General features: G+C 43.5%; 1 protein-coding gene across 5 annotated transcripts in view; it reads left to right on the top strand.

Annotated features, from left to right (window-relative positions):
• The window catches only part of myo16 (myosin XVI), a 100,543-nt gene extending 79,358 nt beyond the window's left edge, over positions 1-21,185 (top strand). For 4 of the 5 annotated variants that reach the window (XM_088315425.1, XM_088315424.1, XM_088315422.1 and 1 more), the window contains 8 exons: positions 2,181-2,283; positions 2,838-2,934; positions 3,088-3,370; positions 4,687-5,069; positions 5,604-6,842; positions 11,835-11,987; positions 12,164-12,246; positions 17,181-21,185. In XM_088315425.1, the coding sequence (XP_088171551.1) occupies positions 2,181-2,283; positions 2,838-2,934; positions 3,088-3,370; positions 4,687-5,069; positions 5,604-6,842; positions 11,835-11,987; positions 12,164-12,246; positions 17,181-17,354 (2,515 nt within the window). In that variant the 3' untranslated portion in view covers positions 17,355-21,185. Of the gene's footprint in view, positions 1-2,180; positions 2,284-2,837; positions 2,935-3,087; positions 3,371-4,686; positions 5,070-5,603; positions 6,843-11,834; positions 11,988-12,163; positions 12,247-13,341; positions 13,399-17,180 lie in introns of those variants that run through there. The other variant, XM_088315426.1, reaches the window with a different exon arrangement.
• Positions 21,186-26,084: the final 4,899 nt, after the last annotated feature.

Below are 26,084 nucleotides of genomic sequence, written 5' to 3'. Positions count from 1 at the left end.
GCTTAGCCGCAGCGCTACAGGGATTTTTAGAAAACTGAGAGGCTACAAAAATGGAGCAACGGACATTCCGTTTAATACTTTATAAAGACAAAAACTTTTTTGTTCTTGTGGCTTAATTGACTTTTGAGACAGGGTTGAAGTTCAACTCCAAATTGTACAACTTTTAAGCCAGCGGAGGGACCATCTATGGTTTTCATCTCCCCATCGATGGGGGTCATGGGTTTACACAGTTCTTTTGTGTTTTATGGGCCCTTTGGGGTACCGTGGGCGCTGTCTGCCGAACTGGTATTTCCACACAGGAAGCGGGTTAGCTAGAGTTCAGGCGCAAAGCAAACGCACCCACGCTTGCTCGCAATTGACAAGACGAGTGATTTACATTCACAGCCATCTGCTTGTTATATTTGCCTCATTTGATGTATGCGTGACATCATCATCTCTGCATCAACAACCAGAACGGCATTATGATTAAAAGATTGCATGCATGCGATACAGCTGACATATGCAAAAAAACGGTTTGACACGATCCTTTTAATCAATCAATTAATCAATTACACGTTGGACTGGACCTTTGTGTTCCACTTCAGTCTTAATTCTTCTTGTATGCGTCAAACACATTTGGGAATACCCGTTTCTCTTCCAAAGGCCTTAAATGTATACTTGGATGAGTCTGGCTTTGAAGAACGTGACTGAACCCAATCTAGCACCTTTGAGATGAACTTGAATAGAGCTGTTGAGCCAGCCCCCCTTTCAAGAATCACTCCCAGACGCGCACTCTAAAATCTTGTAAAAACTCTTCTAGGGTAGCTGCACTGGGGGTGACCTAGTACACTGATAGTGTGGGGGCGGGCACGACAAACCACGTTGCAATATGATTTGCTGCGTTTACACTCTTGATATACACACGGACGAACAGAATCAGTAAAAAATACAGCAAGGGGCCACAAAAAGCGACAACGAAAATGCACCGGTAACGAATAGTTAAGAAATTGAGCGACGGAAGGAAAATAAGTCAAATTTGGACACATTTCAATTTCACTGTCAATAAAAAAGGCAGTGTTGAATCTGCAAGAAAAACAACACATCTCATATTGAGTGTTCTCCACAAACGACCTGTACAGTGTGTCATGTGTGGAAGAATAAAGTACAGCTCAAAGGCGCATCTCTGTCCTGCTCAGTAAAATGCGGTTCAAGCCAGTCAATAATTATAGCGATGAATGGACTCTCGCACACCTGTTTTTATGTCTCGAACTGATGCTCGTTTGAAAGCAAGGTTGATTTTTGAATTGAATTTGACTGGATGGATTTGATTTGAAATTTTCCGCATGGCTCCTTTGCGGTCTGTCCTGTCGTGACGCCCACTGAAATTTCTTACTCGTTGGAGAAACTGCTGCTATATGTGTACATGCATCTATTTTTACAAAGATACAACCGTTTGAAAGAAAAAGTTTTAGTTTTGAGCTCCCGAGAAGACAATTTGTTGGAAAAAGAATGACGAGTGAGCTGTGTTTAGTCTTAATGTGACATAAGTGACCTCTCAGACAATTTTGTTACTCCTCCTCAAAATTTTACACTTGTATGATCATAAAATGTCTCTACTACATGAACAAATCAAGTTTGACCTGTATTCCAAAACAGTTTCCAAGCTTTAAAGCGCCACAAACCTTTTTTTTTTTTAACCCCACCTTGGAGGCGAACGGGTCGCTGACTGAAGAGCTTTAACACTCAGCGGGTCCTTATCTTGATGGTGAGTGGATGGACTGGTAATGTGGCCTTTGGAAAACGCACTGATTTATTGGTCTGCATTCCTTTGAGCTGCTTCAAAACAAATGTGTTGCTTCACGATCTGTTCCGTGCGGCAGACTTTCTAAAGAGGTCGTTCATATTTACATTATTCTGGCCTCACAACCATGACGCACTTTTCTAATGAAACGTTTTTATAACTAAACATAGCTCAATTCCAGATAAACATAACAGACCAATGTCGTCATCCGGGCTGACCATTCAAAGCCACAATTGCCCCGGGCAACCCCAACTGGAACAGATGCTGTTTTGCTGGTCTTTGACCCCCCCTCAAAAATGACCTTTGAACCTATTGTTTCTCTCCAACTAAGGCCTCTTCTTCAAGTTGAGCACGATTTTTCGCTCTCCTCTCATGTTTTATTTGTTTTTGTACATCTCAGATACAAGGATCTCGTTGTGCCAACGCTGGGCGACAAGTGGAAATTATCGGCAGAGGAGAAGTGTCGCTGTGTGCTGCAGCAGACCAAACTGCAGGGATGGCAGGTGTGCGCCTTTTTCTGTCTTCCCATCGCTAACAAAAGATTTCGCCAAATGACTTAATCCCCGGACCCCCGCCTCCCTGTTTGTCAGAGATTCCTTGGAATCGTCATCAACACGTTCCAGCTGTCCCACCTCATCATCATTCTTCCCTCGTAGCTGCTCACGCACACGCACACACACATAAATGGAGAGCCCCTCGGAACCACCCACCCTCCCTCCTGTTGGTCCCGTCTGCCAGACTGCTGTTGTGTCTGAGTCACTGACCTCACGGGGTCACATCAGCTGCAGACACACGCACACACTTCTCCACAATGTTGGCTTTTTGGACGTCCCTTCTACAAGTAGCTGCTTGAAGGGTGTCACTCACCCCAGCACCCCCTTGTCCCCTCCCAAACACCACGCTGACTCCTTCCGCCCTCTTTTTAAAATTGAATTCTGCGTCAACACCCCATACCCATGCATCTGTCATACATCGCAGCTCTCCCATCGTCTCACTGGTTGCTGTATGCATTACTGCCTCTTTAACCTCATCATTTGTGTTTTTTCGGGCACGTTAGGTGGGCAGCAGTAAAGTGTTTCTCAAATACTGGCAGGCAGACCAGCTAAACGACCGCTGCTACCAGCTACATAAAAAGATCATCACCTGTCAGAAAGGTAAAAAAAGAACTATTGATGACTCAAGTTTCCTTTGTGGGTACCTCAATACAACAAACAGGGGGTGCGTGGTTTACGAAATGGTGATTCTGCGTCAGCCATTGTAGCACAGCACCAATCTAATATATGAATTTGTGAAATTCTTCCTTTCAGTCGTGCGTGGCTGGCTGGTCCGGCGGCGCGTCCGTCGCCGACTGTCGTCGCGGCACAAGAACGAGGGCAGCGTGCACCGCTTCCTGCAGGGGGCGGAGGACATGGGGCTGCGCACCTACGACCGCCTCGTCATACAGAACGCGTCTGACATCGCGCGGGAGAACGACCGCCTGCGCTGTCACGGCAACAACGGCCTCATCCTCACCGCCACCCTTGGCAGTAGCCCGCCGCTCGGGGAGAGGCCCGATCCGGTCGGCAAGGAGGAGGAGCAACCGGTGAAAAGGTGAGTCGCGGACTCTGTGACGCGATGTCATCGATTGATACAGGAAAGGGGTGGGCAAATATGTCGTATTTGTTTATGCTAACAATTCTTGAATGAATTTTTTTTTTTACTTTAGATCAATCTGTCATGAAATAAATCGTCAATTTATTCTAAATAATCAAATAAAACATGTTAGTGAAATGTTGAATTTTACATGCAAATCTAACAAGTCTTCATTAATTTTTAAAATGAAATAAAATTCCATATTAAATAATGTATTGTGACTGAAAAACACTTCTTACCTGTACACTGCTAAAGGTCTTTGTACACTTGGAACAAAAATAAAAGCCCCCATTAGTTCAAACAACCTTATATCGAAACAATCCCAACTCTAAAGGCTTTTCTGAAGGCTAATTGAGGCTACGTTTACAAATACAGGATACATTTACGCTCAAAAGCCACAACATTAGGTACGGTACACTTGCACAATCTCTGGAGAATCCGATACAAGAACCGTATCAGCAACATTTGTGCAATGTTTTAGATACGAATTTATTGTTGTACAAGATCTGACTTTGAGGTGTCCTTGAGCAAAGGGTCCTTGTGCGTATAACATCTGCTTTCTGGCGCACGCACGCCCACATTCTTTGGCGAGTGGGTAAAAGGGATTACTATGAAAGGTTTCATTCAAGGATTTGATTGAGGCAGTGTGGCTACACATGCTCAAATTCAATGAAATCAACTTAATTTATCTGCCCAAATTCCAAATTCCTTCCCTCATCACTTACGCACATAGCCTCCCACATGCCACCCTCAACCCCTCTCCGCCTCACCCACACCCCTCCGCATGCAATCACAGGACGGACAGATGGTTCCCTGAGATTAGCGTAGGAAATATCAAACTGGATATGATCAAATTACTGTAGCGAGATTAGATCTAAAGCATAATCTCTTGTCTCTTTATCCTCCAATTGGCCTCCTTAGCTCGTATTTGTGGCGTGACAGTTGATGTGCAACTGTAATTCTGCGCTCAAATAAAAGGCTTTAGCGCTGAAAACGAAATGAAAATGTTTGGCAAATACTGCTTTGTTGATTTCATTTTGGTCTGACTCTTGTAGGGTGTAGTGAATTCATATCATCAGATGCAGTTTTATTTTGCATATTTTTGGGGTTTATAATAATACAAAAAAATCTTGTCAATTCAGATTATGTATGATTTTACATTCATATGTAAATAACTTTTAAGGGGCTTTTATGGGCATAGGTGGATGGATGGATAGAAGCATTCATCTACAATCTTAACTGTGTCGTGCTCTAACTATTCATGTGACGTGCAGGGTTATGGAAAAAGTTGGAAAAGTCCACGAGGGTGCCGGTAATGGGGGAAGTCGAGTCATTCGCCACTTTCGATCCAGCTCGGTGCCCCTCCCCCTGGCTATGGAGAATACAACACACTCTACCACCAGCCCAGCTGTCAAACCAGTACTGCAGCAAGTCGCTCACAGCAACGTGGACGCTACCAGCAGTTGTGCCGCATCCTCGCCTCGTAAGCAACCTCCCCCAAAACCGAAAAGGGACCCCAACACGCGCCTGAGTGCGTCGTACGAGGTGGTTAGTGCCGGCTTGGTGATGGCGGTCAAAGAGAGCCCCACTCCAGAAGGCTGCGCTTCACCAGCTGGGAGTCCCCCCAAATCCCAGCTTTCCCCGACAGACCCTGCAGGTACATGCACTTGATTTGAGACGACATGACAGATGGTTGCTCGTGCGTTTATCATTTCATATTTCCATTCAACAAACTCAACATGGAAGAGTGACTAGATATTTTTCTGATTTGCAATTTATACTTAAACTTATACGTAATTTGTATTTGAATGTTAAGATCAGATCAAAAATACGAAATGTAAAAACGGGCTGAGTTGTATTTTAATATTCAATTTTTTATTTAATTGGTCATATTTATAAGACCCAGAACTTTTGTAATGATTTGGAATAACCAATCGCGATTCTAACATTGGCCACAATGCCATGCAGGATTCAAGTTAAGGTAAGCCATTTTTATTTAGAATTAAAAAAAACTTTCCCAACAGTTTTGAATATGTTATTATATATGTTATATCTATTATTTATTTTTTATATCTGATCCCAAAATTGATGTCAGAAATCTGTCATTTTTTTTCATTTTGGGATTTGTGATTCCCAATTCCCACAGAGAGTTCTGGTGATCATTCTTTTAACTTTCTTAATATTTCCTCAGCGTCCAAGCCTCGCCCCCACAGCGATGACTACACGACCATGAGGAAGGTGCCCCCGCCCAAACCCAAGCGCAGTCCCAACACCAAGCTGACGGGCTCATACGAGGAGATCAATGCTGTGGCGCCTCTCCTCCACCAGCTGCGCCCCGCTGATGTCAAGACAGCACTGTTGTCACGCGCCGGCGCCTTGATGCAGAAAGCGGCCTCTCTGGATGCCCCGCAGGGCTTAGCGTTGAGTCTCTACCAGGGTCAGGACGAAGAGGACATCTACATTGAGATGCTCGGCTCTCAGCCCCGTGCTCGGAGCCTCCAGGAGCCACCCAACAGCCCAGAAGAAGCGGACTCAGAAGCCGTCTACGAGGAAATGTCCTTCTTCCCGCCTGATGATGCTGCACCTCCATCTGTCGCTGCAACCAAACCGACCAAGCTGGATGTTCTCAGCTTCGGCCTGGTTACATCCAACATGTGTCGTCCTCAGAGCGAGGAGAGAAAGCGGGTGACGTCAGGGGTGACGGCAGCTTTGGACATTGCTTACCCACAAACCGCAATGATCGGTGGCGCTCCCAGAGTTCAGCATGGAAAAGATGGCAGCTGTGACATTCCGGCCCCCTTCCCCAACTTGCTCCCGCATCGACCACCTCTCCTTGTGTTCCCGCCGTCCCCCGTCACCTGTTCCCCCGCTTCAGATGAGTCGCCCCTCACTCCTTTGGAGGTCAAGAAGCTGCCGGTGTTTGAGACCAATCTCAACTACTCTGCAGGTCCAGACAGCCCACTGTCACCTCAATATGTGCGCCAGAGGGCCGACTCCTCCCCGAGCCTCACCGTCCTCATGCCGGAGAAGAAGGCTACCCCTCCACTAACTCCGCCACTTCCTCTTTCTACCACAAGTGGCCCACCTCCTCCATACAGACCACCTTCTCACTTCCCCTTCCCCCCTGAGGCCAGTTTCCTTGCACTGACGCGGACGGCTTCGGTCACCGGGACCCAATCAGACTCCTCCAAGGCTCTCACGTCACAGAGACCAAGTGTGGAGCCGCTGGGGAAGCCGCCCCCTTACTCCCCGGGCAAGATGTCCCGCCCGGAACCTCGAAGAGCACACTCCTGCTCCTCCTCGCCGTTGTTGTTCAACCCGGCCAATGGAAGACCCCTAACCAGTCCCCTAGATGAGCTCAACACCTTGTTCAGCACAGGGCGCAGCCTGCTGAGAAAGTCCTCGACGGGGCGCAAGATGCGAGACGGAGGTTGGTCACTCCAACACACGTTTTTATGATAAAGTGGAACTTCTGAAATCAAATTGTTTTGCCAGTTCCATAGAGCAATATAAATGAAAACCCTTCAAAACGATCATTCAATTTTGCCATTGCTTTGCCGAAAGATGCTGTGGCACCAACAAACCTTTTCGTCTGTCTAGAATACTTGCTCTCTGACAATTTGGATAAATTCACTACTAGTAGTCAAAATATGAGCCCCGGAGTTCACCCAAAATGCCCGCTGTAAAACAAAATGACACACACACTACCTGTTCAACTGTTTAGATGGCTATGGCTGCCCTATTTCCAGGGTGCAGTACTGACTGCGTTTTAGTGGGTCATATTTAGGACCCCTAAAATATATTTTCACAGGGATACTTTTGGTTTTGCAAAAAAGTAGTGAATATTCTGGAATTTTGCGGCCTCCGAAAAGCCGATTCATTTGTTGGAAGTAAAATACCCAACTGCAAATCCAGTATGGGATTTGCACCGCCTGCTGCTCAGGCCCTAATAATAAACAAGCTTGTCATTTTTTTTAATTCTTGCTGGTCTTACAAGTGTAGGCAAAAATGTAAACCATGAAAAATATCAAATATGTTGACGAAAAGCGACAATGGAGTCATACTGAAAAAAAAAAAAAAAAAAAGCAAAAGATAATCCCATGCTCGTGTGATGCAAGATGTTAGTTTAGTTTGACTTCACAGCAGTATTTTCCCAATAATTAAGACCCAAGCACGTGATGTTGTTATTACTGGAAGATCCCTCCTCACCCCCTCCCCCACGGAGACAATGCTGAATTGTACATTGATCAGCTTCAGAGGTTCCACTGTACTTGTAACACATAAAACATGACCATAAAGCTCCTCGCATCATTTTTCATTGTTTGCCGCATGTGCGCCGACTGCACACAGTGAACCCATGGGCCAGATGGACATTAGTGTGGGGGTGATGGCAAGTTAACCTCTGCTTTATTGTACTCTTTCACCTGCTTCGGCGCGTGTCAATTTTGTGCTGTATTTACTGTTACAAGTTCATGATCCAAGTCTGGAGTTGATTTATTGGGGTGCCGGGTGGATTACCTTCTACTCTGCAGTACAGTGCAACATACAAGTAATACTCCTCTGTTTTTCATTGTAGATAATTCATTTCTTGAAAATCCACTTTTTTATATTGCGAGGTGTTCTCGCAATTGGCAATCGGCACATGAGAGCCATTTGTTCCCGAATGCAGCCTTGGCATCCTTTGACGACTGCAGATATATCATGATAGCTAATGGGCTAGCGGGATTATCTTGCCAAGCGGCGTTACATAATGCAAGTAGTAATTTAGAGCCTGGTGACCTGCGGATGCTGATGGAAAGGCTGACCTTTATACTAAAATGGGGCAAAACATATTTCCCCTGCATATAATCATTGTCACAATGTGTTCTTCACGGATTTGTCACGCCCCCTAAAACGTGACCCCTTCCTATAGGGGGGAAAAAAAAAACAAGAGCCGCGTCCATGCGCCGGGAACAGATAATGAGTAACAGCCATCGCTGACCTTGTTGTCTATCCTGCCAGCTGTGGCACATTTCATCCTGCTGCCGCTGTAGTGCATGTGCAGTATACAGTATGGTTTAAGTGTTTTATGACTGTCCATATCTAGTTGAGTTTGTGGTGCCGTGTGTGGATCATCACATTTAGTCTTATCACCACTTCACTTAGTGCTTGTATTTTTTTTCCTGTGAGAAAAAAAAAAGCGTGACATGATTGTTCCTGGAAAGGCCTGTTTAGGTAAAGTGGCATAGACGGGCTATGACTGAAACATTGCTTATGTGAACAAAGATGGGATCTATAGTGAAAGCTAATTAGAAGGAGCAAACAGTCCAATAAAAAGTCCATAAACTGAGAAGAATAAGACCGTAATTACTGCAGCCCGAAGGGGCCATTTACTCAAAACTGTTTTCAAATGGAAATGGACAAAAATATTAAAAAAAACAACCTTTCTGTTCCCTGAAACGCTGTTGTCACATAAGACCACGGCAATCTACAGCCTGAAAACATCCACAATTTGGTGCCAAAGTGCAAGTTACTGGAAGCGGTGAAATTCTGTGTGCATTATATATACACAAAAAAAAAAAAGCCCTGTGGTACAACATTCCCATTAATGTTGGTGCATTGGGGGCTTTCAAGTTTACTCAGGTACCAACTAAAAGTCCTGGAGACCTTGGTCAAGTGTCTTCAAAAGTCTAGTTGACTTTCAAGGTGAAATCAAAATCAAATCACGGTGATAATATTTCTCTCTGTCAAACTGCAATAATAATAATAACAACAAAACCATTTCTCTCTTTTTCTTTCATCACGATCAGGGTTGACCAAATTTCCCCAAATAGGCATTTGTGTTCTTAAGCTAATTTCCAGGCGTGGCACGAAAACAGAATTGAATCGGAAATTCATCTTGATTTTAGTCAGTGAATCGAATCGCTTCCCTTAAAAAAAAATAAAAAATACTCTTCTTGAATCCTATCTCACCCTGTATATTGGGGTACGTATCGAATCGTCTTTTATTAGAAAGATGCACACTCGCACTAATTTCTGGAGCACGGTTTTGACCACGTAGATATTTGACATCATAAATATTGAACGGTTTTACCATTAACATTTGTCAATTTTCTGAGCGGATTGGGAAGGAAATAATCACTCTTAAAACACCACACACCACAGGATAATCTCTCAGGATCGTTGGCAAATAGGTCGTCTGATCGCTCATTACATCAGCCAATCAGACTTGAAATCGGACAAATGTCGGACAACCTGGGACGGGGTTTGAATCAAGTTTAATTTTCACTCCTTCATGAGAACACTCCAGCGGAGGGAGAAACTGTCCTCTCATGCTGTTTTCATCTGAGTGGCTGTTTCCTGGAGGAGTATTAGTTGTGGCGAGGTTAATAATACATGAGCAGCGGAATGATGAGGATGCCTATCAAATATTTAACAGCTCACTCATGTTCTACAGAAACCCGTGTGCAGGGCCAAAAGCGGCCTTCCGGGAGACCCTCGACAGTTATCTAAGAGATTCTAGAAATTGCATTCAAGCGAAAGTGCGTGATGCCGTTGCCGTCACAGGGCTTGTGTATTTTCTTACCCGAGGGTCGCCGCTGTCACGTTGCCATAACGAGTTCAGCGAGCAAGAGGCTGAAGGCCTTATAAGAGGCGGAATGGGAGCGCTCGCGCTGATACATTGGCCTGCCGTGACGTTCCTGGCTTTTTTCACGGGTGAGCACGCGCTCCTACGCAGGCACGGTGCTGGCCTGATGGAAACTGGGTTTGTGACAGGGGAAGCTGGCGCTGGCACTTTAGGGGGCGGGTGGTGGGGATCACAACCTTGCTGTTATTTTGAGTAGGCCAAGCAAAGCGGCCCACTTAGATCTGAGAGCGGCGGGATGCCAACGGGCTTAACAGGATGCTCCACTTCCGTTCCCTCTCGACCGTTAAGTGGCTCAGTGTGATACCTGACGCTGGAGGCGGGGCCAGAGGTTACGGTCGCTATCCTAGACATCTCTGTGAGGATCAGCTGCCTCCCTCATCCTCGGGGAATGAGCAAACTACCGGAATGCCAGTGGGAGAGGGCAGGTGGTCTTGGCAGGCTGGAGGAAATCACTGTCATAAGACTCTCCCCTGTCTCCGCCCCCTCGCCTCGGCGGCAGCATTCCATGCCAGGAGTTGAGCACAACACAAGCTCTTCGTCATTGTCGTATCGTTGTGATTCTGACATGACTCATCGCCGCCCTGCTCGCTCTACCTGTGTCGCCCACTAACGCGTGGCGGCCCACTGGGAACACAAGTTGAGGGTGGTGTGTTTATATTTAGGTGTAACCGTGCCCAGGATGGACGGATGAATGGATCGCTAGATGAACTGGAGGCGGAGGGGGAGAAACACATTCCCAGAATAGTTTGTTTAGCTATAGGACTTGTTGTTATAATCCCAAAAAAAATCAGCACTTCTGGTGTTTTAGAGTGGGGAAGAAGAATAGGAATAGGATGGTACTTGACGGCTTCACACTCACACGGGTCTGCACGTATGAAGTCGCAGACAATTACCCATTCAGCGTAAAAACATGTGAGCCCAGAGGACACGCTGCCAGGTCATATGGAGTCGCCTTCCTACAGGCCAGATGCCGCTGACTGAATGCCAAATACTGCACAGCACAATGAAAGAACTCACAGATGCACAGATTGGGGCAGACAGACCCACAAAATTCAAATTTTGATCGGAACCTTTAGATGGGCTAGATTCACCCCGGAAATGGATTATCTGGATACAGTCTTTATTTATCTTAACATGCATGTTTGTAGGAATATGTTATCCGTACCCTGAGAAAACCTACACAAGTACAGGGAGAACATCCAAATCCACACAAGAAGGCCACAATTTAACCCCATCAGAACTGTGAAGCGGACATTACACCCACTAGTCCACCGTGCTGCCTAGTTTGATGCATTGTGAAGTTAGGGGGGAAACAATTAAGCAACCCCTTGGCCCTTTTTGCAACCCTACACTAATGCGACTTTTCCACTGGAACGACGTGATGCTATTTCGAGTACTCGTGTTCAGCCAGGGGTCAATACCATCTGGGTGACGTAAACCGCTGTTGTCGAGCAGACTCCCCATTACAGCACCATTGGAACGCTTTAGGACACACAACCAGAAATGACAAATAAACACTCTTGCTAATGTTAGCCTACCCTGTTGTGGCTACTTCAGGCGAGAGGCTGCAGAATTATACTTCACATCGTCCTCTGTGCTGAAGTCATCCGTTTTCAATCTCCTTTCAAATACATTTCTCCTACCTGTTAGATACAATGTGGTTTACAAAAAAACTGTTTTGAAATAGAATGACTCAAAGGTTGTTTGGAGATGAGCCTTAAAATGTAGCCGAGGTAAAAATCTACTTACCTCCACAAAAGCAAATCCGGATCCTTACACGTGTGCTTTTCCCAGGTTTCAACTCCAACATCAATTTACCTGGCCGGGAAGAGTGTGGCTCCGCTCCATCCTCGCCATCGCTGCAGCTTCAGGACAAGAACGCCAATAATCATTCTGTTCACTCGTCAAGCCACGCTGCTATTGAGAACGGAAACCAGATCTCCAATGGTAGGCGCACTTTTTTTTTGTTTTTTTTTTGCCTCGACCTACATTGTCCAAATTGATAATTTTCAAAGATGTAGTGTGAATAAATAAAATGACTTCACTCATCATTCTGCGCTAATTACGGCTGTTAATGATCGTGACGTCTCGTTATAAGACGCCTCATTGGATTGTGTGTTCAGGTTCGCTGGAGGACGAGAGCCACGTCAAGTCAAATATGTCCACATCCTCTCTGCACAGGCACATGGATAGCCACCATACGCAGGTAACACACACACACAAAATCTTTGTAATAAAAGCACAGTCTTACGTGACAATATAGGAGCAAATCATAAAGGGAAGCACTATATTATTTTAAATATAATACATATCTACAAATATATTCACAAATATAACAATAAATACACTTTAACAGATTGTTTATGTGCATTTGCTTTAAAGTGTTAAAATGAGATTGGAATTTCGAATTTAATTTGTCAAGTGAAAATCGAACTATGGTCAGTCATAAATATGGATACATGCAATAATGTGGCGTAATATGTAACAAGTCCCTCTATGTACAAACAGCAAGCCAGAGCGCTGTTGAAGTTTTTAGTTCGTTCTGTTTTTGTTTACATTTTGAGGAAAGCGGCCTCCCCGTGGCAACATATGGCACCCGTGACGTGCAAGCTTTCGCTGCCGCCGCACTCAGGTGTTTGGTTGCAGGATTGAGTTTAAAGCCTTGAACACGCACACACGCATACATACACACACACTGACGCGCACACGACCTCGTTACGTGCGCTGCGTCGCATACCGATAACTAACATTGGCGACAAGAACTATTTGTGTCCTGGGAACTGCCACAGAGTGATGCATAGACTAATTATATATAGCGAGGTTTGAATTATTCAAATATGAAGCTCTAGAGCTTATTTACAAGCATCTAAATGACACGAAGGCACCAAAACAAACCATGTGGGTTGTTGTTAATTTACTGTATTTAGCAAGTACTGTGTAAAATAAAAAAATAAATTAAATATTGCCCCAAGTATTGACCACACTAATATCTTTCACAAAACAGAATCCACCGTTTTCATCACATTGTCTCCAAATTGGGTGGCCGTATAAGAGGAAGACAGACAGCCTCCCAGCTGCCCACTTTTAAGTGGTAATTAACCTTGACCGCCTGGGGGAGCGCCTCAGTTCAAAGTTCAACCAGTAACATGATGAAAAATCAATGTGCGACAAACCCCATCGAGTCACATGTCCGCTTAAAGCCCTTGATGAGCGCTTTCGAGATCTATGATCATCTTGTCAATATGTCCTCATATGTTTATTCAATGACCACAGGAGTATCATTTTATCCTTTATCTTCCAGAGGGGCCATCTCAATTTTTCTCCATTTGGAGCTGGGGCCGCCCTCTAATCGACGAGGGGGTTGGGGGGGGGGGGGGGGTGTCAGTGATTGGGGGCTTACTGGAAGCCGCCGCAGTCCACATGTAGGGATGTGGTGAGTCCATCCTGAAATTCATTCTGTAATAATGCTTCCATCGAATCCATTGTGAGTTCATGACGGCGCTGATGGGAATCCCATCATTGGTGTTTGAATCATTTTTTCTTTGAATGTCCTTAGCCAAATATAATCAATCATCCCATTTTTTTTTTTGCATTTATTTTTTGGCAATTTTTTGGTCGTTTTTTTTTTTTATCCAATGAGAAACTCTTCTGGAAACAGATGCCTTTGTATCATCACCACCTGATTCCAGAACAAGTGAGACTCCTGCTTGTCTGCATCCTTCATTTGTACCTTTTGTTTTCAATCAGGCTTTTTTTCAGCGTCTTGGTTGTCGTCAAGAAGTTAGTTGAAGAGACGTGTCATCCGAATTTATGCGTACCTCCTTCAAAATAAGTTAACCGTTATCGTTAAACTGAAGAGAAGGGCAATTTTAGTTGGCTTTCTTGTATTTTTTGTTTTTTTTTGTGTTTTTGGAAATGTAAAATGCGACCCGCGTACCAGTGGCTCTTATCAAAGAATCACACGTCCAATGGAATACATTTCATGATGCGGCCTTCGTCATTCCCCTATGGTGACCTTCTTAGCAGCTGTGTTTGATAGCCCTTCCTCTGTTTAAACAGGAGAATCCCTCAGTTGCAGAAAGTCCACAAAGTCCTTGTTTTCCTAATGTGGAGTGGAAGAACTTGACCGCACTGCGCTCAGAATGACCTCGACTTTTCGGGTTAAACAGGGACACGAACTTTGAGGCATGCCGGCTTTATCAAACTCTCTCTCACTCTCTCTTTCTCTCTCTCTCTTTCTCTTTCTCTCTCGCTCTCTCGCTCTGTAAAGTAAAGGATATTAGGCAGAGCAATAATCCCTGCTGAACCTGCAGCACCAGTCAAAAACTTTGCACTGGGACTTTCCACCTCCAGCTCACAAAGTATTGAGATCACAATCACATTGCATATGAGGTTGTCGAATTACATTTTGCATGTATATATTTATTTTATATCTTCAAGGGGAACGTATAATATCAATTAGAGCACTACTAAAGCTGAATAAAACAGTATTCGTTTTTTACAGTATGATTACTGTGAGCAAAAATATTGACGTTTCATCGTATCACAGTACGGCAATTACAGCTTTAAAATGTTTTATTTTGAAAACCATTTTTTTTCCATGGAACACGCACGCTCTGTAGTTATAGTAAGAACTAGGGATGCACGATAACTGCTCTTTCCATGATACGATAACCGATAACTTCCCGCTTCCCAAACCGATACGGATCACAGCAAAGCATCGCTTACGGTCAGCTGAAGCTTGCGAGTCCGCATTCATTCATAGCCTACATCATATTAAGCACTCGTGCACCAAATTCTTGTTCATGTTCCACTACGAAATGCTTTCAAGAAGCTTGCAGATCACCGTTGCAGTGTGTGAACTAGACAACTTTGCTCGTCCAGCCATTGCACCGTCAAGTTTAGTCACTAAACTAAAAAATGGAGAAATACAATACATGGAAAAAAAAATTATCAAATGGGAAAAAAAAAATCTCAGAATATGCCAATCTGCAGGTACTGAACTGTGAACATGCAGGGGTTGGCTTAGGTTTTAAGTTGTAATATCACCAATCACCACTAGATGGCAGGCATGTCTTAGTTGCATTTGCACTGTCTTCGACTGCCCTATATTGCAATGAGAATTGGACTAATAATCTTTTGCGGATTTGGAATGATATGCAAGTACCATAGTACCGCAATAGCCTAAAATTTTTGAGTTAGTTAATTTTCCTGAAAAATTTGACAAAACTATTTTTTGCAATTCTTCATCAGTTTTGTGCCGCTGTTTATTGGTACTGGAAAAGTGAATGACATTATGCACTTAATTTGTTGTCTAGCTTCAACTCTTTATTGTTGGGTTACAAAAGTGGCTCTTTAACACCTGGATTGATAAGTGTATTTGTAAAAATGGAAAATATTAAGAGCAAGAAAAATGGTGGCCCCCCTCCAGCATTTCCGTTACCCATGCCTGAGCTGGAGTGTGGTCCAAAATAATAGACTGTTTGATGCAATGCAATTGTACAACACTACCACTACAAAAAAATGTAATAGAATTGTTCAATTGATCTGTTTGAGGCTGAGTTTTAGTCTCAGCTCCTGTTGGATTGTGGAGGTAAACTGAATTTTCACGGAAGGTGTCAAGTCAATTATGTTATCATAGGCTAGCGACTCACCGCTTGTAATGTGATGTCATCTATAAAATATAACCTCCATGTCCTATTCTGGTATGGATCAGCCATGTTCAGTCCTGTTTCTGGAATTACTGACTGAGGCAGATTGGAATTCCCGTCTCTGATTGATTTACCTGCATATTCACTCGCAGATGACGAATGTTCTCTGTGCGCGTGAGCGTGCATCTATGTGTACGTGTTTTGGAGATCATCCCCGCTGAATGACCCTGACTGTAATACACACGATCCCTTTTGAGGAGATAAATCCAGTCCATGTAAATGAGTCTCTGCCAGAGCTGTCAATCAGACGAGGAATTTCCATTGCTGCTTCAGGCTGACGTCGATCATCTCGGGAGAGATGGTGCCACGCCAGTAGTGGATTCTTCTCCATCTTCTTTCCAATACAAGCGATAGCCATGTCCTAATTTTCCCGCACTCCAGGCGTCGGTCTTTAATGGCTGCCTGATTACAGTATGACACGTGCTCAATCTTTTTGCTCCATTTATTTGATTTTTGTCTCCTTGCGTACAACCCCCATCTGCTTGTCACCCATGCTGCACTTTGCTCCCAACCTTCAAATGTCATCCTATAAGGTCCTCCTTGACCTGAATGTAATTACAGCGGAACCTCTAAATTCATGCAAAATATGTTCACATATGTGTATATGTTTCGAAATAAGAAATGGAAATTAAAAGAACCCATTTCCGGTTTAAACTGATGGCATCTTTTTTTTTCCAATTTAGCTCACATTTTAACATTCTTGACAGTCGAGAACGTTAACCACGCTTAAGTCAGGAATTTTCTTTTTACCTGGCAAAAATTTTAGTTTGTTTCCAATTCACACTAGCTGTGTGTAGGACTTTTTTGGGGGATTCTATTGTCGTTTTTTTTTTATTTGCATCGCCAGATTTTACTGATCAACTCGGTCAGGGGTGTCCAAGTCTGGTCCTAGAGCGCCCCAATCCTGTTTTAGATGTCTCCCTCCACCAAAAAACCTGCTTCAGCTCAATCCGCAACCTTTATAGAAGCCTGATGACAATCCACATCATTTTAATCAGGTGTGTTAGAGGAGGGAGGAGACATCTGAAACCGTCTGGATAAATGCACTCGAGGACTGGACTTGGGCAGCCCTGAGCCAAGTCGTCATATTTTTATTACTCTTTTTGGCATCTCTGGTAGCCTTCCGTTGGGGTGTCACAAAAAAGCGAATTAAAAACAAAAAGCCAAATACATTTGAAAATCAAAATGTTCTAGTCGTTTTTAAGACCTCAATACTACCCCAAAACCTGAATGTATATTCATGGTGTCCGAAAAAAAATGGTCAAATAAGAATGAATCAGAAACTTTAAATTTGGTAAACCCTGCCTGAATTAAATATTTTTCATCAAAAACGTGTGGTTGAACTTCACACCATTCAGCTTTAGAGGTTCCGCTGTATTCGTCCGGTCGGTCGCAATGTGACTGACTCTGGTCCTGTGTCTAAACCCAGGTGTTCCAGAGGCTCCGCCTTTCCAACGGGGATGCGGGCAACACCCTGCGAGAGCTCCTGCGTTGGCGGCAGGCGCAGTGTGAGGGGCGGAAGGGTTGGAAGCACCGTCCGCCGCCTCAGTCTCCGCCCCTGCCGCCCGCACTGCTCTGGTCCAGCCGGAAGAATTCGCCATGACCCCGGATGTGATGACGCGAGAACACCTGATCGAGTGGCCTCTGAGCCGCAAAAGACACCCCCAACCCTGCCACTTACCAAGCACTTTGCGACTCTAAACAATTACGTGGAAAGCAAACAGAAATAAGATTCCCAGGGACATGTATAGTCATATTTATTTTAAGAAGATGGCGTGGTTGGTGTCGGAAGGTCAAAATGGTTCATCTTCCCAAACGAGGTGCTGCTGATCATACTTGATGAGCTTTCCAGCAACTTTTCAAGTTTACACGTCAACCAACGCCTTTCAACGCACTCCAGGTTCCAGGAATCTTTCTCTTGAGTAGCCTTGCCTGCCAACAACGGAGCAGGCTAACCAGGTGAACTCCAAAGGTGCATTTCTCTTCGCCGCCAGCCTTCGAGGGAAAACTCTGGACGAATGCACTCTTCTGCACTTACCTTTGCGGTGAAAAAGAAGTCAAACGAAAACGGCTAGATATACAGTATGTCATTGCTTCTTCTGTCAGTGCCAAAGTGTCACGACTGCGAGAGTCCTAGAAAACCACCCCTGTTCTCATCCCCAGTTGTGATTCCACGTACTGTTCGTTGAAATATACAAATGAGGAACGTGTGGAAACGAAGCAGATTGACCTTCATGTTTGTACAGAATCGGCACCTATTACCCTCTGTAGCGCCGGACCCCAACTGACCGACTCGTTTGCCCCCCCACCCCGCCGCCCTTTGGTGTTTGACCTCCTTCCAACTTGCTAATGGCTCCGAGCAGCTGTATGGGTGTTACCACGGTAACTGCTGTGTAAATAGTGACCGGTGTCGAAGCACAGAGATGAAACGATGCTGACTCAGATGGAAGAATGTCTTGGGTTCGATGCAATGACTGAGAAGTTTGTTTTCCAAATGTGAATACCTTGTTTTTAAGAATGTCAGTGGCAATGAAATAGTTTCTATTCTATTTAATAATGTTTCATCCCTCCCTTCTCCTGGCCTGCCATTTTGTTCCAATAATGGGATATGTTTGCGTAGCTTATATGGATGTTTTATTGCACTCACTAATTCGCCAGGTGTGGCTCAAACAACCGCCAGATCTTGGAAGATGGATCGGAATCATCAGAACCGCAACGTGTCAATCGCTTTAATTGATTTCTCATTCCTCCTGATCGCCCTCAATGTGTCTGATTGATTCTGCCATACCAATCAATTGTGGCTGTTTTCTCTGCATTGTGACGTACTCATATTCCATGAGGATTTATCAGAAGACACGACCACATTAGCTGAGCATCGTCTTGGACTGACTGGAAGAGAACCTTAACATACCTTCAATGCCGTGTTTTTTTTTTTTTTTAAGTTTAATCATGGTGATACGCCGACTTTCTCAATTGAGTATTTTTAACCCATCTGAGACGAAGAAAATTCAACTCTCCATGAAGTACTTAAAACTCACTATGGTAACCCCCTGATGTCTTGCGTTTCGACCGCGGTATGTAGCCCACTTTCTGGGCAGCGACATGGAATGAGTGTTGAACAGTGAATATTCCTCCTTTTGGAGTTGGTACCAGCGCCAAAACGGCGCTTGTAAATGGTGATTGCCAGAATTTCTGGCCAGGCAAAGGCAGCTTACTGCCGCATCTTCAGATATGGTTAACTATGGCAGCTATTTGAGTGTGGCTGCATTTGAAGGCCAATGATGTCATAGCGCTCGCTAATTCAAATGCAACCCACAAACGTGGTCTTCTTCTCTTGTTTCTATTCTCCAATTCTTCACTGCTTAATACTTCTCCTATTTCTCAGCAAACCTTTTTAACATATTCACTGCAAGCCACAAGGCTAAGAAAGGGCTTCTGATGACAAAATAATTTATTTACAAATATGCGATTAAATAACATGCCAATGCACCGCATGACCCAAGTTGACCGTCAGTAGCTGTTTTCCTTATTTGCTACATGAACGACGTCATATTTTCACACAATAGCAACACACACTTTCTACTACCGACCGCATCACATATGTTTTTACCGGACATATATACGTATTCTGTTCAATTGTGATGTTTGTACACTTGAACTGATTGATCTCCCTCGTAATCGACGTGACCATCCAAGATTCACGCCCTCGTCTTCGCCTTCTGTCGGAAAACTGTGGTCATCCCAAATCCAAAGCGAAGCAATGACAGCATTTAGCCTTTACTGAATTGCACAGACAAATTAGGCGAGACCCTCTTTCCCACCTACAAAAAAAAAGTACTTGACGAATGTAAATGTCCATGGCAATGAATGAGTTAAATGTGGTGGAACAAATGCAAGTTCCGCGATTTTACCGATTTGAACATATTTCTGTTCAAATATTGCTTAAAACATAGCAACCAAACATCGTAAATTAGGATTCTGCTACGGTGTCACCTTACGTGAATTCACTAAAGAAGAAAAATGTGATGCAGCAAAAAAGAAAACAGCAATAAAGGATGTTTTTTTTTTTTCTCTCCTTGGTACATTGAAGGGTGTCAGTAGAACTTAGAAGGAAACAGTCCTTTTGGGTGATTGGTCGTTAAATGGTCCGAAATCAGCTGGGATAGGATTTTCACAGGCCATGTGAGCATCTTTGAACTTTCCCTTTTTAACCACAGCTTTGGATAACCTGGTAAAGCATTTCTTAGTAGCTTTAACTCAGCAGTATGAGTAGTTTTTACCCTTTTGTTGGATAAAATCTTGACCCAACGTGCTGGGTCAAATCCTCAACCCAACGCACTGGGTGTAAATAACCCAAAATAGCTCTCTCCCTTTTGGACCCAGCACTGGGTTAGCTTTTTCACCCAATTTGGGTTCCTTTACAAGAGTGTGCACACACACGCAGTCAATTGTGTGTACCGCTCGCCATCTATATTCTACCACGTATCCTTTTCAAGGTTGCAAGCAAACCAGAGTCTGTCCTAGTCGACTCCCGTCGTGAAGGAAGGTCATCCATTTTCTACCGCTTACTCTGACCCAACCCTACACACTCCGCCTTGCGTAGCATTACATTAACCCGCGCTTCCATTTTCGACAACACCCACGATTTGTCGATAGTCAGTCAGCGAGTCCATAGAAGCTATCATTCACATTTCAGCCGATGGTCACTGAGCCGTAATCAACTCACGAAAGGCAGCTGTGTGTCTCACTACACTACCACTGAGCTCCTATCCGCTGATGTAGAATGATGGATGGAGCATACCCAAACCGTACTCCTCGATGGAAGCAAAAACAGTTCTGCAAACATTTGACGCAACATTTTGGTCAGTTATGCCGGTTGCTATGGTTACACGGGTATTATTATTATTATTACTACAGTGTTTGCATGACCACATGTCAAACAGATAACATTGCAGCTGTTAAAACATGCTAAAAAGATTAGACCTTCTACATGAACGACTGCTTCCCATCACATTGTGAATCACCGCGCCGTCTCATGCCTCGTCATCCATCTACAGTACAAGCCGCCCACACACACACACACACACACACACACACACACACCATCTCATTGTAGCAGCCAAAATATTGTAGATTAATTGTTTTGGGGGCATCAGGAGTCTATAAATGTATGTGTGGTGCTACATCAGCTCACACTGTTCAGTGATTTTTTTTTTTATTATTATATATATATAATATTATTTTTAGCACATAAACAGGGATGTCTTTCATTGTTTAGATTTTTTTTTTACTGTTTTTATTTGTATATAATTTACAGAACACGTTAAGATGCATTCAAGTGGTTGTGAAAAGAAAAAAAAAGATTGTATGTGATATTACATGTTTATGTTTTATAAGTATTGTACCTGTACAGCAATAAAGCCCAAATGTGTCAGACTGAGCCTGTTTATTTCATTCTTTGTTTTGTTTTTTTGTTTTCTCTGATTCAAATGGTAAGTAAGACAAACTATATGCTCAAATCAATTTTAAAATTGCTACACTCTTGGGATGCAATTTATCGGGTCATTCAGAGCCATTACAAACACATCTATACAGCCTTAACGAGGAAAATAATGCTCTAGATTATTTAATAGCATGTATATTACAGTGGATGTACTCTGCAGAGTTCAACATCTGCACTAAAAAAAAAAGATAGTAACCTTCAATGTTAAATAAATCTCTGACTGTATCAAATGTTTCCGTTTATGGATTTTCAAGTCAGTTTCAAGCCAAGGTAAGGCTTTTAATTAAGGGTTAGGGTAGCGATTTCAAGTCTGGTTCAGGTTTTCAAAGTAGGATTTTAAGAAAGTGTCAGGGTTGTTTCAAGACTGGTTTAGCATTTTGAACGAGGGTTTTCAAATTGGGAATTTGAAACCAGGAGTTTATTTTTAACCCAGCAATTTTAAGGGTGAGGGTTGGTGTTTTAAATGTGGGTTTTCATTAAGGCTTAATATTTCAACAGAGGGTTCCAATTTCAAAGCAGAGTTAGGATTTCACCTTGGTTTGAAGCCTTGATTAGGATTTTAAACTAGGTTGTGTCTTTTAAAGTCGGATTGGATCGAGTCGGTGTACCTATTGTTGTGTCCTCTTGATTGATTCGACCCTTGTGGCTGCTTTGAAAGCCAACCGAGGCAGACGGCATTCCCACTTGTGTCGGTTTTGTATCTCACTGAGGTGTGCGCTCAGACATTGAACCACAGCGAGGGGTAAACATGACTAGCGGGCCCCATCGATTACTTGGGGGGTGGGGCGGTTGTGTTGACTTGTAAACAACCAGGGCTGCGTCTCGCTGCTCTCTGATCGATCGGTGAAGAAAGGCCACCCGATGGTCTTTCTCAACCTTCGCCGGCCCGGCTTTAAGGTTCCACCTCAGAAGCATTTCCAAGCGTATTTATGACTCCACTCCTCCCCCGCTCCTCCCGATACCTATTTCCCCTCTGTTGGACCCCCGCTATTGCTATCGTTCCTCTTTCACCCCGGCTCATTTCTCAGCACAACACTGCAGGCCCACGCCATGATAAAATCAATAGCGTCATCTAAACACTGTCTCAATTTTCAATTAACGACTGCAAGGTCCCTTCTCTCCAGACGCATCCATCACATGGGATCAGACTTCGACACATGCGATTAGACCCCAGCCAACACGAGATGGGACTCAGAACGCTTTAAAGACACTTCTGGGTTATAAACCGCAACGAAAGGAAAGCTAGGATTCATGGGGGCGACTGTTGTATTGACAAAACCATACGACCTGCTTGCCAGCTGTTTTGTTGACTGGAACATTGTGTTTTTCAGCGCATAAATGACATATTTGTATGCTTTTCTTTGACGGGAGCAACATGATAGCAACGGTGTATTGATATTTCTGTTTTTCCACCTTTTGCTTTCATATACGCAAGTGCGCAGCACCAAAAAGATTTATTGTGCAGCAGCTGGCAACTAAAGCACAGCCAAACATGCCATTATCATTATGGAGGGTTCCAATTTCAAATTTCGGTTTCAAGCCTGGGTTTTAGTTTCAAGTTAGAAGTTTGAAGCCTGGATTCATGTTTTAAACAAGGATATGATTTGAAGATAGGTTCAGGGTTTCATATCTGGGTTGGATCTAAAATTGACCGGCTGTTCGAGAATCTCCCAAAATTCCCAGTAGCCACCACGTCCCTAATTATTGAAAATAGGCTAATTAAAATGTTAATAAGAAATTGTAAATGTATTAAATTAATATTTGTTTTCTTGACTGTTAATGTTAATCCCTGATTGGAAATGTGCATGAATTTATGTAGATAAAGACCAATTAGAATTAGTTTAAGCTCTACTATCTAATATGAACATCCTACTGTTTCACTCCTACTCATACTGATAGTGTTGCATAAGGCCTCCATCAACATGGCAGTGAGCTCCGCCGATTCCGTCTTGATGTCGGGCCAGCGGTCCCGTATTCGTGCATCTCCCAACATAAAACGCCAAATGAAAAATCACTGGCAGCAGATTAGTGGCAGAAGATGAATTCCGTCTGCTCCACCCCGGTCGCATCCAATCGACCACACGTTACACTCCCCCACACTCTTTCATTCTCCGCTGAGCCAGCAGTCAGCAAATCCTCTCTCGCTTTGATGGCGAAGCTAATTAGCATGGCAATTAACGAGGCCATATCCTGCTGACGAGGTCACGTGGGCTGACGTTTGCGCTAACGTGCTCAATGGCACTCATGAGGAATCTTTAATGAGGTGTAACAGTGTCTTCAATGTGCTCCACGTTATGGACAACATAATTGTATTACGATTCCCGTGGAAAAATGGAATACATTAAGACTCTAAATTGTGTGTAGGTGTAAAATTGACCTGGTTAGTTTCAATTGGCCGAACCTATAAAGATAAAGTGCTGCTCTGAATGAATTAAGTTTATTGAACCCAAGTAAAGGTGGACCCAATCCTACTAAATTAGTTCATTAACCATAATAAATTACGTTGACCGATCCCAAGTACATTACGATTAACCAACACAATTGCCTAATGCTGAAAGAAAACCATTTAATTATGTGCATTTTTCCCCATGATGTATTCAAGGTCTGAATTACGTAATTAATGTTGTAAACCATTACTGTCTTACTTTTTGCACCGTCTCTTACAGATGTGGCAAATGGTGGTCACACACTACTGTCTGGTTTATGACCTTCGCCTCCGTCCCCAGTCCATTAAAACGGTGCATTTTCGAGTGGACCCTTATAATGTGTAGTCTAAGGCACACCTGTGCAGCATTGAAGCAAATAGCAACATCATAGGCAGGCAGGTAGGACCACCTAAAACTAGACAAGAAATTGTGTCAATACCATCTGTATGGTTACCGTGGCAACTGGAGGCCTCGTCAGGGGCGGAGGCAACGGCAACGCCCCTCGTGTCCCTCGGGCCATCTTTCGTAGGACCTCTCCTTGCTGTATGTCATGTTTACATGAACAAGTCGCACCACTCCCACAGGATAACGTACTGTATGCCCGAGCAGGCTCGGAGAAAAACGACGTGCGGAGATTGTGCATGCTCCGGGAGGATTACGCCAGTGGCTATCGGTTACGAGGATGGCAACAGTTGCAAGTGGGATGAATGGAAGGTGGAGGCCCATGGTAGAGAACCTGTGCGAACACCTGATTTTTTTTCTTGGGGGTGTTGCCCTTGTGTGGATATTGGCTTGTCATAATGTGTTTTTGCTAGAATATAGTACAAAAATTGACAAGAATTGAATTATTGATTTCTTTTTTTTGTGTGTGTTTTATTTTGGGTACTTGAAAATGAGTCTGTTTTGTATATATTTTTTTTTTAAATAGAAATCTTTTTTTTTTTTTACTCATTTTTAGTACTTCATTCCAGAAAAAGAACAATTTTTCCACATTTTGCTGAAAATGTATCAGTGATCTATACATTTAATACTGTACTTGTCTTACTTTGAATCCCTGAAAAAAGTTTACGTTTTCAGTAGGGTGGCCCGGGTGACAACACACTCACTGAGGGTTGGCGCACAGATCATTCGCATTTTTGTAGTCATTGCTCATCAGGGGTCCATGTGAGGAAATGCAGACATATACAGACTTTTGCTCGTAATACAAGCAGGGACAAGTCTCAGTAGAAAGAAACATTTATACTACCATTTTTTTGGCACTGCTTTCTTTTTGTGTACTATCCGTAGGTGGTTTTACAGAGTCGCAAGTGGTGGCAGCTGCACTACCTAAAGTTTTGACCTAGTTGCACCAATTCAGGAAAGTTCAAAAACCATTGCCGTCGTCTAATGCTGTTCTAAACGATTCTCACAAATTCACAATCTCAGACTAAAAACTGAAGCTCTTGTATTGGAGTTTCTGCGCACTCCCGTCATCTCAATCTTTTAGTGGAAGGTGGTGATCCCCGACCTTTTAAATGAGCAATTTCCTAGTCGAGGCCATACAAAAATGTCATCGTAAGTCCTTCGGTCTTTGCCGTGACGTGACACAACCAACAACCAATAAATGAACTCTAACAAAAACCATGAATAGGAAACTGCAATCACGAGTGCAACATGAAAAGTGGGAGACAGCGTTGAAAACATGCCTGCTCCGCAAAAATAGTGCATCCGGAAAGAGTAGTGGCTGGTAGAGCTGTCGACAAAACAGCTCAGCCTCTCTAGACTGTCACGACAGTGGAGATTTGCCACTTCAGCTGATAAGATATGACTGAAGTTAATTTGTACCGGGACTTTTTGCTCAGTGGTTTGCACTGTGCGTTCCCAAGCCAGTGATGGATGTCCAAGCGCGTTCCATCCCACGTGTGATGAACACAACCGGTGACAAGTAATATAGATAACAATGTTATTACATAATAAAATACAATGTAATAAATTATAAATGATTAAAAAGATGTATATGTAAAAATGTATATGTATATTATATTTATGACTACATATGTATTATATACTTACAATGGTTAGCATGAGGTGCTACTTGTTTACGACCTGCGCCATGGCGCGTACTAACTACATTTAAAAAACCAATACATTGTCTTCCAAGGATTACGCGTGAATTGTTAGTCAGTAACCTTACGTTTAATTTACTTGACAACAAATCATAGCAATTATAAAAAGCGGAGCTGATGGAGGAACAATCACGTTGGGAAAAGCGCTCACTTCTTTTGCTTACTTGCTAATGTCTCTCGTCTCTATGAGGGCTATGTCCCGACAGTCCTAATCATGTGACACGCATAAAACTCGCTCAGGCCAGGAAGGAAATCTGAACTTGCAATCTGTGTGTGTAAATGTGTTTGCGCATGTGTTT

This window comes from Idiotropiscis lumnitzeri, chromosome 14 (assembly GCF_059441095.1).
Source record: "Idiotropiscis lumnitzeri isolate Australia: NSW breed Sydney's pygmy pipehorse chromosome 14, RoL_Ilum_1.0, whole genome shotgun sequence".
NCBI lineage: Eukaryota > Metazoa > Chordata > Actinopteri > Syngnathiformes > Syngnathidae > Idiotropiscis > Idiotropiscis lumnitzeri.
This window is presented reverse-complemented; position numbering and strand designations above follow the sequence as displayed.